Genomic DNA, 14999 nt, shown 5'->3' with positions numbered 1-14999 from the left:
TTGCTTTTGAAGGTCCAAGGTCTTTAAACTGACCAAGAAATAGTTTGGAGCCAGTGAAGTGTCTGGCTTGTTTACAAAATCTGGATTGGCATCTCCCATAACATCCTGACAGGTTCACTTTAAAATAAACTTCAGTGTGTCAGTAATGCTTTTGCTAAAAGTACATTGTGCCTCTCCATATAGAACTTGTCACTTGTACAGCAGAATGTGATACCACGGTACTTTAACTATTTTAGCTTCACATAGAATCAGAATCAAAAGCATTAGTAGACTTTGCCTAAGGAATGTAATTGAATTGGTGTTCAAGTACTATGTGATATCATACAGGATTTCAATTTTGTGGCAGATTTCAGCATGGAAGCATTGTATGCAAATTTAGTGCAAAATTCTCTGTAGAAGTGTTTTACAGTTATAGCGCATACATAGGGATGGACCTGAAAAAGTGAAATATTGACTTAAATGTTCTCAAGGGTACGGTTATTTAGTTTTTCACTATGGAAATAGGCATAGACAGGTTATTATCCTGTGTTATGCACATTTCAGTAGGTAAAGATTATCCCAGTGCTGCAGCAGTAAAAAAAAACACCTGAAAAAATAAATGCAACAGAAGAATTTTTGTTTTGAAGTGCTGCCACCCAGAGGCAAAAGCATAAAGTAAAACTGAAAAAATACAATTTCTGTACTTGGACATTTTGCCATACTTGATAAATAGATATTACAAATTAAAATATTCTTTCTCCTTCATGGAGGGACAAAGGATTCATAGACAACTGGGTTACACTGCTGCCTACAGAAGAATTTGGACATTAGCACTCCCATCATGCCTGCCTTTTTTGCTAGTATCCTAGGATGATGGATATTATTTCTCCTCTTAGATTTTTTTTTCTCTTTAATCAACATTTTCCTACGCTATCTGGATCTTCAGTATTAGCTTTAGAGGCTGTTCCCAGGCCACACTGGAATGGCAGATTACGGGGCTAGCCTGGAATGTGTATTTAGGGCACAATGTCTATAATTACCTATTCTGAGGGCATTCCAGTCCGGTCGCATGATCTATCCAGCAGCCGGCTTCAGTGAAGAGGAGAGTTCGCTGGCAACAGCTACAGAACCTAGGGCAATGACGTCACCAATATGCTTCCTATGGGACATCTGTTGTCGGCTGCCACTCCTCTGTACTGAAGCTGGTGCTGGGAACAGGTCGTGTGACTGGACTGGAGTGCCCTCAGTATAGGCAAGTATAGACATCTTTTCTTTCACGGGGTAGCTAGAATAGGTGGGAGTGGATTTAGGTATAGTTAGAATTTGACTGGAATGCTACTTTAATGCTTAAGAAATGAGCAGTGATGTACTTAGTTTAGGGGAGTATCATGTTCCTGCCATTCAGCATGAGGTAACTGCTTCCTGCTACTGCTCCATGTCCAAGCGACACAAGGGTTTTCTTTAGTCAGCCCTTGCTGTCCACCTACAGTAACCTGTTCAGCTCTAGTCGTATGACTCTCTCCTGCCACATGCATCTGCCTTATGAGTACCCAACGTTTGGCCTGGTAGCCACATTGTCTTTGCCATGCAGCACATGTCAGATCCTAGACAAACTGGGAGCAGTCCTGCTTTAACAGGTCCTTCAGCTCCCATTCCACTAATTGCTCTGGGGCTGCACTGCACCCACTTGAGCACCTGAAACTGACAATCTGTATTATTTTTTTTCTGCTTCAGTCCTTGGAGTCCGTCAGGCTTGGCTCCTTCCTCAGTTCTGTCCCAGCAGTCACCACCACAGTTATGCAGGATTTCATGAGACAAATTGCAGCTTTGATTGCTGATTCTTACCACAGATTCTAGAAGTGTGCCTTTATGCCTTCACCAGAAATCATTATTGAATGATGTTGCTCCTGAGGACTTTTCTCTAGCTGCCAGGCTTAGAGAGACTTTTCCAGCACTTCGGCTGTGCACACCTGTCTAAGATCTCGTAGAGGTCCCAAGGCTACCAAGACCTGCTCAGTGCACACATTAGTTCTAGACATTACGGGGACTTTAGAATACTTTATGGGGACTGGGAAACTCCTGATAAGCTTTTAATTTTTCCAAAATGTGTCTGCTCTTTACACATTTTAGGAGTGGGCCTTTCCGACTGTGGACCCAGCATTATCACATGTTAACAAAGTGATCCCTGTGAGAGATGTGCCTAATCCTATAGCTAGACATTCTTTCCAAGACCTTGTTTTCTCTGTAGGTCCTGCATTGCAACCTTCATTGGCTGTAATGCTTCTCTATCAAACTTTGGGAGACTTGACGAAAGCCATAAGATAGATCCTGTTTCCCTGCAAACTGATCATTGCAGCTCACACTGTGCTCCATGGATAGCTCCATTGTCCGGTGATCTGAATGAGAGTGGCCGGCCTTTGTCCTCCTGTATCACTTCTTGTGTCATCCTTCCTGTTTGCTGACCCTGGGCATTTTTGGTCAGCAGATGTCTACCAAGTTTATGAGCCTTACATCTTTGTACCAAATGTGAGTGGTCCCTTTTTAGTGTGCTAATAAATTGTGTTTAAGTTACTGCACTTAGAGACTTTTCTGCTTTTTCTTTCCCTGCAGGGAAACCGCATGTGATTCAGACAGGAATCACCCCTCATTCCTGTTCAAATCGTATGCGATTCTTTGCAGTGTGATTTGAACCCATGCATTTTGTATGGGCTCAAAACGCACCACAAAGGTATCGGTACTGTATATTGGCGAGTACTTGACTGAAAAAAAATATCGGTACTTGCCTGTAAAAAAGCGGTGTCGGTGCAACCCTACTTACAGTAAGTAAAAAAATTCAGTTTTCCTAAACAGCAGTGGTGGAACAAATGATAATACCCAGTATCTTCTTATGTAGGTATTAGTTAAAGCTACAAATCTTAAACGTACAGAAGGCATTTCTCCCCTTAGCTTACAGAAAAGAATTTTAAAAATCTATTTCTCTCTTTCCGGATCCATAATTTATTTGGACTTTTAAAGCTGTCGTCCATGACTGGGTAGGTAATTGGTTTAATGCAGATTGTTTTGCAGTTTGTGTGGCCATTGTCTGAACCAGCTTTAGTACATCAAGGGATATAGCAGCTGGAATTTTTTCAAAATAGTGGCAAATTGCATGGTATTTCTTCTTTGATGCAATATACAGTGGATGTGTGCTGATTTCTACTCACTTTCTTTTCACTATGTCATTATTTATATATGCTGTGTTTTCTACTGATTCTTTACAAACTCTATGCAGTCGCAGATGCCATTAAAAATTGTTATGAGACCCAATTGGCAGTCTCTTGGCATTTATTGCTAAGGATGAGAAGTGCCTTTAATTCTATAGATGGCTAGGTATTCGGCTCATATTGTTTAAATATTTGGGGGGGTTTTTCATGGTATCTGGTTATTGGTATCCAACGTAACCTAAATATTTTTCTTCCTGCAGGATTGAAAGGAATTACACAGACATCTGCATTTGTACCCATGTCTGAAAGCAATGCCTTCCACCCTCAAGTGAAGACCTTAGCTTCTCCTGTAGATGCCAAACAGCAGTTACAAAGGAAAATACAGAAGAAGCAGCAAGAGCAAAAGCTGCAGTCACCTTTGCCAGGAGAACTTCAGGTGAAAAAACAGGATGGACCAGCTGCCAATGGAATCGCCAGTATATGTAATGGAAGTCCAGCTATCCTTTCTCCACAGCCTATCGGGATTGTTGTTGCAGCTGTTCCCAGCCCAATACCGGTAATGTTTAGAACATTGTTATTACTTACATTTGGTGAAAGTGGCCTGCTTGATTCATCCAGTGGTTCCTTTATAGTGTAGAAATATTTTATTGTATTTTTAGATGATTAAACATAAATACTAAATATTGTGATCTACACTTTTTTAAAGGTTCAGTAATCCCTACACGTATGTTGGAGAGTGGTAGATGGCCGTTTAAACCAGTGGTTTCTTATATATCTGTGGTGCTGTGTGAGCAAGAACTGTATCTGGGTTCTTAGGTTGACCTACCAGGGAATCTCTCATGCATTCAATTAAATGTGCATTACACTCTGCTTGCTTCTGAACTCTGAAGCACACAAGTGTATGGACAAAAACAAAAAAAAAACTGTAAGGAAGCCTAGTCACTTGTCTGGCCTCTTCTCCAATTACAAAGTTCCGAACATGAAGAACGTGGTGAAACACTGCATTTTATATGGGGTATTGGGGTGTATTGCAGCACTGGATCATCGGACCCCCTCATCCAGAAACCATGGCACTGTGGGACCTGGATGGGGGACTTAGGTGAGTGTATCTCACTTCACAAGGTAAGGGTAGGGTGAAGACTAATAGAATGGGTTAGAGGTGGAAAGAGAGCTAGTTTAAAAAAACAAAAAAAAATTGATGGCGCTATATAAGTACCTGTAATAAATAAATAAAATATCTAAAATCTAAAACCAAAATGGGAGCCTGTACCCAGGCTCCCATTAATTAAGACTATGGGTTCCATTAATTCAGACTATGTTGCCACCTTCAGGTGAGGACACTGGCAGCAAAGTTATTAGAAGAGCCCATATAACCCATTGCACTTCCAGCAATCCTCAGTTTTTTGCTAGAGTTTCTAGGTGATGGATGACATCACTCTACTGAGAGCAGGTTTCTAGCTTACAATTCTGATTTCTACATGTAAAATTGGAAAGACTACGCACTGTTCTTAATGCAGGGAAGTCCTTTCTCTAGCTGGCTGCATCGACAGTCACTTTTGCTAATTCTTGCAGCTTCTGGATCAATGCCCAGACTCTGCTGTGTAGAAAATGGCTGGCTTATAACGTTACCTGTGGCATTTGAGTATAGGTTTGGTGCTCACCCATGGCAAAGCAGTACAGTTTTCAAGGTAGTTGACCATGTGCAGGACGAGATGAGTCCAGGCGCGCTTTTTCATCAAGCAGGTCCTGCACATGCTCAGAAACGCGTTGCAATTTGATGACGCCAGACGCCACTTGTGCTGATCCCGGACATCTTGGAGACTCTGCCAGGCTCCACCATCCATGCTGCATATGCACAGCACCATCTGTTGGCAGGCACCTTGGAGATTTCACCAGGCTTACCATCCATGTTGCACATGCACAGCACCACCTGTTGACGGACTCAATCAATCTCCTCTCTGGATCAGACACACAACAACATCTGGCTACAGACGTGTCACCCTCTTACCCATAAGCCTGTTTTTAAATTCTAAGATGAGTTACTACTTATCTTTCTATTAAATACCTTCACAGTACACACTTAGAGGCGCTGTGTTTTTTTGTTTCGGTTTTGCAGACTCCCTGTACCAAAATTCTCCCCTCAGGCCACGGGGGCCCAAGCTAAAAAAACAAAAACTGTAGCTGCTGACTTTTAAAAAAAACAGCCACTTACCTGTCCCTCGGTCCCACGGTGTGTCCCTTGCAGAGCCCGTTTCACCAGCCGTCCTGTATTCCAGGAGGCCGGCATGTTCAGTGTGGGCACCCGGCATGTTCAGTGTGGGCAGCTTCACAGCCGGGTACCCGCTGCGCTTCATGAATGGTCCTGTAGTCTTCTGGCGCCTGTCACGTGTCCCAAAAGAGTACAGGGAGGAAAGGAGGGAGAACACCTTCCGCTTGCGATCGGACCGGAAGTGGGAGCGGATACCTGTCAAATTCGGGTACCCCCCCAAAGGTGCCAATCCTTAATGGGGAGTGGGGGAGCAGTCCTTAAAGCGGAACTTCCCCTTTTGGGTGGAGCGCCACTTTAAGGTGAATTTGAGCATGGTCTCAGTTATATATTTATTTTCTTATTGCTTGCAAAAACTAATAATTGCTGGGAGTGGGCTTTATATGGGCAGGTGGCAGGATATAACCCTTGGTCCTAAATAGGCAACTCAAAAATTATTTTTATTTTTATTTATTTTGATAGAGTGGGAACGGTTTGTATTGCTGTAGTATACTTCCACTGTGCTTTTGTGTCTCACAAAAACAATAAAGGGAAGCCTCCTCAATGGGATACAGATGGAGATATAGACCGCAATTATAAATGACTGTTCTGTATTCTCTCCAAAACTTCGCTGGATTGCTTAAATCTGCCAGCCGACAGTCAGCTTGTCAGATTTTCACAAGCTCCTGACAGGTGAAGCCTCCTGGTGTGTGTAAACCCCCCCAGCTGCCACTGACATATCATGTACGTTGTTGGCAGTAAAGGGTTAAACAATACCCAGTGATCTTGCCAGAAAATATCCTAACTTTCTGTGGTAAGCTGAAAATGTTACACTGAAATTTCAATCACTATTTTCAGCCCTGCCCAGTTCACTTCTTTGAACTATATTATGAGAGAGATGTTCTGTAGTCCAAACACACTTCCTATCCTAGGGTAACCTTTTATAGTAGCAGAAAAGTGAGTGTGTTTTGTCACCCTGAACTAAACAGAACTAAACACTCTCAATCAACATTAAGTATGTTTAATCCTTATGCCATTAGCTTAGAAATAGGTAGATGGGAAGTAAAATAAATAGGGTAGTATATTTAAAAGAGAAGTAGGGCTTTTTTCCCCCCCTATTTATATTTACCTAGGTGGATGCAACATCGGTTCCCTGCCAGCTCTAAGGGTGAGAGCTCAGCGGTTACATGATTGCTGAGTTCTCACAGCCACTCTGAGCAGAAAGTGGGACTGGCAGTCACCACTGTCTGCTCAGCTTCCCCAGCACTCACTGGAGCTGGCTGTGGAGGGGGAGGGTGCGGCTGGCTCAGGCTGTCAGTGCTTCACTTGAGAGGCTGAGCCAGGTGTCACTCCAGACTCTGGGGTGGATCCTGACTTTAAAGTCGGGATCATTCCCCATCCTGCACTGGCTGAGTGACGTCAGCCAACAGCAGATTTCAGTCCGCTGTCAGCTGAAAACAAGTCACAGGAGTGCAGAATGAACTGCACTCCTATGATCCACAGAAGTACAGCCAAAAGAGCTTTGGCTGTACTTCTAGTCTAATTTACTTGTTTTAAACACTTTTTTTTTTTTCTGTATAAACATTTCTTCAGTTTCTTTTTGTTTTGTGGCCTAGGCCAAAATGATGTTACATGTCCCATGAGTCGTCGTGGGCATCTTTTTTTCTTTCATCTAGAGGAGGAGGGAACGGAACAGTTTTCTCAGCTAAGAACACCCTCCTGCCTGCACGCCTGAGTTAAAGTGTTTCTAAAGTCAATTTTTTTTTACATTAAAAAAATATATATATATTAAAAAAAATAATAAACATGTTATATTTACCTGCATTGTGCAAATTATATTGCACAGAGCAGCTCGAACCATCCCTTCTGGGGCCCCCAACCGGTATTCTCTGCTCCTTCTTTTCTTTGTCTGCCCCTTAACAAGCCCCTAGTTATGGGCTCACTCCCGAGCTGGCTGGGTGCAATCATTGACACACACAGCACTGCTCGGCCCTGCCCTCCTGCTCCCTCCTCAAAGCATTTCATTGACAGCAGCAGAAGCCAATGGCTCCCACTGCTGCCTTAGTCCCTGTGAGTAGAGGGAGAGAAAAGATGCACCATGCTGGATTGAAGACTCAGGTATGTATTTAGGTTGGGGGTGGGGGTTGTGCAGGTAATTCATTAAGGTAAAAAACGTTTTAGCTTTAGAACAACTTTAAGGACAGATGGATTCCAGAAAGTAAATGCTACATGAATCATCTGTCCTTATTCAAGATGGCTACAGCTAGATATGCAAGGGGATGTTTTTCAAATTGATTTATAAACTAAGTAATGCCTGCAGACACGGATGCATGGGAGAGTTTTCTCTGGATATTAAAAATTAATTAAATGGCGTTTTCAGTTTTTGGTGCTCACATAAAGCAGAACTCCAGTTTCTTGTGTAAAAATTAAAAGTCAGCAGCTGCAAAAACTAGCTGCTGACTTTTAATAAACAGCCACTCACCTGTCCCACGATCCAGGGCTATGCTCACCCCAGCTGGTTTCATCTCCTGTTTTCTGTCCCAGACTCCGGCATCTTAACTGTGGGCACTCAACTGTGATCGCTTGCGGTGCATTGAGAAGACTTTGGATGGGGAGGGGTACTTCCTCTTCCGATCACCTAGGCGGTCGGAGCGAGTACCTGTTAAAATCAGATACTCGATCTTGTCTTGTTCTTTATAAAGTGAAGCTTCACCACATTTACTAAGCTCTCGGGGAAAAACGTGCAGTTGCTCGTTCAAAGTACACATTCAATTTGCCTTCAGTAAATCCACCCCTATGAGTGTTCAAATTCACCAACTTTTCTCCAGTTTTGAGAGGGGCCTGTAAGATTTCAGTATTTGCATTAAATTTAGGAGCTAAGGTCACTGAAAGCACTTTTAGTTCTTTTGAAATAAAAGACAGAATACTGAATAATTTTACCTTTGTTTGTGACAGGTTCAAAGAACCAGGCCACTTGTGACTTCACCCAGTCCTATTGCCTCCTCTGAGGGGAAGGTCCTACCACTCAACGTTCAAGTAGTTACTCAACACATGCAGTCTGTAAAGCAGTCACCAAAGACTCCACAAAATGTTCCAGCAAGCCCTGTTGGAGATCGTTCTGCTAGACATCGCTACCCTCAAATTTTACCTAAGCCAGCCAGCTCCAATGCTTTGACGATCCGCTCACCCACCACTGTGGTTTTCACCAGTAGCCCAATTAAGACTGTGGTGCCAGCACCACATGTCAGCTCTCTGAATGTTGTGAAGATGACCACAATATCACTTGCTCCCAGCAATGCTAGCACTTCAGCAAAACAAACCCCTTCTGTCAATAACAGTGTTGGAGTGTCAGATGAAAACAGAACTGTGCCACAGATCAAAAATGGCTCTGTGGTTTCACTGCAGTCTCCTGTACCCAGGATGGGCACACCTGTGGCATCTGCAGTAGAGGTAAAAACAGAACCAGAAATTCTTATAGAGGATAATCACCCATCCCAAGAAAGTACAGATTGTCCAAGACCTAGGAAAGGTACTCCAATTTCTTTCACACCAAAAGTCAGTTTGGAGAAACAGTCTCAAGATGCTGCCCGTGAAACTCAGAGTGCCAAAGCACTTGACCAGAGAGTTGAAATAACAAGGACCAAATGTAAAGGCCGCTTAATAGAAGGCGCATCTATTTCCTCAGCTGGTTGTAGTCAGGGTACTGTGACTCTGTGTGTCACACCTCAGAGTGTATTCAGCAGTATTTCCTGTCCAAATACGAACACTGACTCAGCTGGAAAGGATATGAGATTGTCTATTAAGAGTCCTCGAAAACGCTTAACTTCTACAGTACAGGACTCACAGTTACCACCAGCGAAAAAATCACTTCTTGGTCAGCTGTCCTCAGCTATTGCTGAATGTCAGAGACCAGTAGGGATTACTGTCAAGAAAGTTCAAAAAGCACTGACAATGAAGACTGATAATGCAGTAACAATTACGTTAGCGCCTAATAAAGGCACTCAGCAAGTGAGTAATACTGAGTTAATAGAAAGCTTTTCCTTGGACTGTGTTGATGAAAAGACCACTGATACTCACCAAGAACATGCAGTCTCATCCCAGGATGTTAAAGTTAAACTAGAAGGTAATGTGTTTAAGCTTGTCAGTGATTCAAAGGAAGAGATGCCTTTCAATCAAAATGCATGGCAGGAGATTGCCGAAAGTTCAGATTTCACATCTAGCAACTGCGAGCAGCCTCAAACTATTAGCGTTCTGGATATTCCAGGAACTTCTGGTGCTGATAACCTGCAAAAAACTGTATGGGAACCAGTAGACTTTGAAGGACTACAACAGGATGCTTACAGTCAGCAACTTGAGGATTCTTCTTTGAATCAGCTACAAGCACATTCATCTAACCAGTTACCTCAACGTTCTAATCTAACAGACCCTCCCACAAACGAAAGTTTCTTTTCATTTGATGATGACCTCACGCAAGATAGCATTGTTGAGGAACTGGTGCTGATGGAGGAGCAAATGTCTATGAATAACAGCTCTCAAAACTATGGTAGTTTAGGAATGGTGCTCCAAACCCAAGCAACAGCTGCCCATGGTACACCGGTACCCACACATTCAAGTAGCACTCACTTTTACCATTCAGTACATAACAGTGGCACTCCAGTGCACACTCCTACTTCAACAGCAACCCCAACTCTAACCCCAACCCCTACATCAGAGATGATTTCTGGGTCTCAAAGCTTGTCAAGAGAGAGCCCTTGTTCTCGTCTCGCTCAAACAACACCTGTAGATAGTGCATTAGGAAGCAGTCGGCACACACCAGTTGGGACCCCACATTCTAACTGCAGTAGCAGTGTTCCTCCAAGTCCTGTTGAATGCAGGAATCCCTTTGCCTTTACCCCTATAAACTCCAGCATCTCTTATCATGATGCTAGCATTGTCTCAAGTAGCCCTGTTAAACCAATGCAAAGGCCAATGGCAACTCACCCTGATAAAACTAAGCTAGAGTGGATGAATAATGGATATAGCACTGTTGGTAATTCTTCCGGTCATGGTATACTTCCAAGTTACAAAGAGCTAGTAGAGGACAGTTTTAGAAAGCCACATGCTTTTGCTGTGCCTGGTCAGTCATATCAGTCTCAATCGAGACATCATGACAATCACTTTGGTCGTATAACTCCTGTTTCTCCAGTTCAGCATCAGCTTTCCTCGTTAAGTAATACTTCTAAACAGGAGGGTTTTGCTGTTCCTGCCCCTTTAGACAACAAAGGATCAGGTACATCTGGAAATGGCAGCAATTTTAGATGTCGTAGTGTAAGCCCGGCAGTTCACCGACAGCGCAATTTAAGTGGAAATACAAACTGCCCGACTTCAAATGCTCCTCGATCCAATGTGACGGCTTTTGGATCTGTGGTAACTGCAGAGGTTCATAATATACTTGCTAATGTACAGTCAGACACCAGTGCCAATAGTATAGCGCAAAGAAGCCAGTCAGTTCCTTTAACTGTTATGATGCAGACTGCTTTCCCATCCTTGCAAAAACAAAGCAGTACTCAAAACATCACACACGTTTTATTAAACAAACTGGATTCTGATCGTGATGATGCGGTTCGAGGGTTAGGAATTAACAATATGCCTTCTAACTATACTGCAAGGATGAATCTCACTCAGATTTTGGAAACATCTCCCATGTTTTCTGGTGCCAATCAACAAAATGTGATGAATTCCAGCACTTCATCTTATGAATTCCAAACGCCAGCTTACCTCACGAAAAACAGCAGTACTGATACAATTGGTTTTACTACTGGAGACAACCAAGCACAATCTGAAATTGGAGAGCAGCAACTTGATTTCAATAGCACTGTTAAGGACCTGCTAGATGGAGAAAGCCTCCAATCAAACCAGCAGCTTGCTCAAGTGGCTTCAGATTTAAACAATGCCTCTGATTTCTCCAGCGACATCCGGTTGTCTTCTGATCTCTCAGGCAGCATTAATGACCTGAACACTTTAGATCCAAACCTGTTGTTTGATCCTGGTCGGCAGCATGTGCAGGATGATGAAGCTACACTGGAGGAGCTGAACAATGACCCCTTGTTTCAGCAAATCTGTAATGAATCTATTAACTCCATGACCTCATCTGGATTTGAATGGATAGAGAGCAAAGACCATTCTGCAGTTGAAATGCTGGGTTAAATTTGTATTATAATGTAGCACACTGTATCAAAAAGGCAGTTGTATTTGTCTTAATGGAAGTGCCTCCAGCAGCGGAAACATTTGTAATTATGAAGTTTTCATAAGGTTTGCTGCACAGGTTATCTATATTTCATCTGTTCTTAACATGATAATCATTTAAACTGCACTACATGGGCGGTTGATGAGCCAGTATTAAGTCCATTTATGTGGTTTTTTTTTTTCTATTTCCTCTCATTTTAAATGATTTTATGTCACTTGACAGGCATTCTTATCCTGTTACACTTTGTAATAATTGCTTTTATTCTGTTTTAGTGAAATTGAAAATCTGCTTCTGCTTTACATGACCTGTATAAATCTGTCTATAGGTAAAGAAAGGCAGCAACTATTGTCTGCTTTGATTTTTGAGTATGGTGACTTGGGTACTTATGTGAATATCATATCATTTGTGGAGTATGTATAATTTTAAAGAAGACAAAAGAAATCAAACTTTTCTCATTAAGGACTACTTTCCCTAAAATTAGAAAAATGCACTAAAATGTTAGGTTTTTTTTTTATTTTAACACACCATGACCTCATGACATTTTACAAGTTTTTACTTTTTTATTTTATCTGAATTTTTTCATATAAAAAACAAAATAAAAAAACAAAGAAATACTCTTTTGAAGATGAAAATGGTATGGATTGAAATAAGGAGAGAATAGGTGTCCGGTGGCTTCCTCTGTGTTGAGGTTGCTGCTTTTGGAGCCTGCCCACCCAATCTGAAGCAGTAACTGATGTTAAGCTCTGTGGTTTCTAATATATGTACATATTAGAAAATGTGTCTTTGTTGCATGTTTTTATTTTCCCAGTAAAACTACAAATGGACTACAGATGCCATTTTGATACTTGCTCCTTTTTATCCCAGGATGCTTGCATGCCGAGCAGTGGTTACCCTGTTTTTTTAATTAGGGAAAGTATAGAAGACCTGACGTAGAACATAGGAAAATATATTTCCTGTGAAAACTTTTTTTTTTTTTTTTTTTGCATTGGTCACTTTTTTATCTCACATATCTAAGATGGCTGTTGGCTAAGACAGCATACATCTATGAATTTTATAATGAAACATGCCATTCAGAATTAAAAAGTTGTCACTAAATATTTTTTTTTCAATGCATGTCAAAACTTTTAGCAATGTGTATAAGCTTGGATATGCTCAGACTTCCAATACCATTATTTTATCTTTGGCAGCACTTCATGAATTTCCTTCGTTAGAGTAATATTGCAGAACACCCAGCTACAGCAGTGTTGCCCCTGTTCATATTCTGTTGGAAGTTATAGCTGTGTAGCATATTTAATATAATTGTGAATTTTATTTCTGCCAGCTTTTCTTGTTAAAAAAAAACAAAAGATATATGCGAGAAACAGACTATTAACATTGTGTATCATCATACCAAAAGGTGCTAAGGCCAACTCAGAGCTCTGTAAATTTGATTGTGATAGTGAGTTAACTTGGCTGTTATGTGTTTGCTGGTATTTCTAAACATTTTTTTTAAATACCTGCTCTTAGTACTTGTTACTATTGTACATTGAGATGGAGCACTATTGCGTACCAAAGTATTAACAGAAAGGAAAAAAAAAACCCAAAGGATAATTTATTTTGTTTGAAGCAGGCATTCTTGAGGCAACCTGTGAAAAAAATGTCAAGGGCATTTAAACCATAGCTAGTAATTCACTGTTAAATCAATAGTAGCTGAAAACAATGCATACAAACTTTCTGCTTGACTAGTTTGCGGAGTGTGCAAAGCTGGCTGCTCTGGTAATAATTGGACTTAATTTTGGTGTTGAAAAAATGGCCTATATATTAAATAACTTGGCAGTGCATAATATGTACAGTATTGCAGCAAACACTTTAAATTTTGATGGAAGACACTTTCTTGGTGCAGTGCCTGAAATCTGTTTAAAAAGGGGGGATTAATACTTCATGTCCCTATAGGGGCTGTTCTTACAACAGAAATAATTGCAAAGATGTTCTCAGGTTCACTTATTGCACTAAACTTCTGTTGAACCTGTGGCATGGCACCTCTTTTCGGATAAATGCAACTTTTTTTGCCCCAGAATTAAACAAAAAAGAAAAAAAAACACAAAAAAAATTCAGTCTATTAAAAAGCAGAATGTCATAAAAATGACATACAATTGTCTTATGTAGCAATGTGCATTAATCTCAGTGAGATATTTCTATTTCTTATTCTCTTACATGAGAATATTACAGCAGGAAGAAATTAAGTTTAGTTGCTTCACCGTGTTAATACATGATCACAAAATGTGCATGTGTGTATTACCTTGTACAGTCTCAGTATATTCCTGTAACCACTTTTTGCTGTATTATATACTTGTTCTGTGTTGATCAGGCAAGCATAGTTATTCACAGGTTATTTCCTTTGTTTACTAATTCAGCTTTGTTATTGTTAAATATGTTTTCTGAGTTTTTTTGTGTTTTATTATTTTCTACAGTTCTAGTGTTTTAAAATGAGAAAACTAAATGACCTGGTAATACCATAAAGCATCATGAAATGATAATTTTTACAAAAAGCTACAATACTCAGACCTTCAGGCTATGAAAGGAAGATTATTGTATGCGTCGCCTCTGAGTAGCTGTACAGACCCAACCTATAATGTGCATTAATAGCAGCACATGGCGGGTACAATCCCCTTTCATCTTTTCATACTATTAAAAAAACCACAAAAAAAGGAAAAAAATTACCCCTTGTTTTCTTGTCTGTTGTACTGCTGAAACTACAGTAGTTAAATTGCAGTAGAATTTCAGTTATGTTTTTTTATGGAAAGTGCTCAAAATTGTTTTTTTTTAATGTTTTCAGAAACAATAAAATATTTTATATGAATGGGTGTGTGTGACTATTTTCATGCTTCTTTCCTTTTATAAAAACATTTTGACTATTTCAGGTTAATGATGGTAAATATATATTAAAAAAAAAAAAAAAAGGTTAACATATAGATGCTGAATTGAGATGGATGTTCATTAAGTGTATTAAAGTGTTATTAACTTGGCATTACTACAGCGTTTTATGACGCTTTACAACTCAAAGTGAAAGTTTTGTTGAGAGAAAAAGCAAGTCCCGACTTGGTAGGCAATGTACATTGGGAAGACCTATGAAAAACAGTGTCTCATCTAATTTTTGACTTAAATTTTCAGTTTTAAGAGCCAAAAAGATTAAATAAAAACACTTTTCTTCTTCATTCACTGGAGAAAAAGCTCTACTTTGGATCATCACCTATGGTTATAATGCCACCTGCAGGAGCAGGACGATACATGCAGCTAAAAATAAAAGAACAGGCCAGGGACAGCCCTTGCTGGTGGCCCAAACCCCCCACACTGTGGAGCAAGCTCA

General features: G+C 40.7%; 1 protein-coding gene across 1 annotated transcript in view; it reads left to right on the top strand.

The window, feature by feature from the left end:
- RFX7 (regulatory factor X7) overlaps positions 1-14492 on the top strand; it is a 157534-nt gene extending 143042 nt beyond the window's left edge. The window contains exons 8-9 of the mRNA XM_089667958.1: positions 3443-3738; positions 8383-14492. Of these exons, the coding sequence (XP_089524084.1) occupies positions 3443-3738; positions 8383-11613 (3527 nt within the window). The 3' untranslated portion in view covers positions 11614-14492. The remainder of the gene's footprint in view (positions 1-3442; positions 3739-8382) is intronic.
- Positions 14493-14999: the final 507 nt, after the last annotated feature.

The sequence above is a fragment of the Staurois parvus genome, unplaced genomic scaffold (assembly GCF_062004578.1).
Source record: "Staurois parvus isolate SC_StPar_1 unplaced genomic scaffold, SC_StPar_1.0 ptg000054l, whole genome shotgun sequence".
In the NCBI taxonomy this organism is placed as follows: Eukaryota; Metazoa; Chordata; class Amphibia; order Anura; family Ranidae; genus Staurois; species Staurois parvus.
This window is presented reverse-complemented; position numbering and strand designations above follow the sequence as displayed.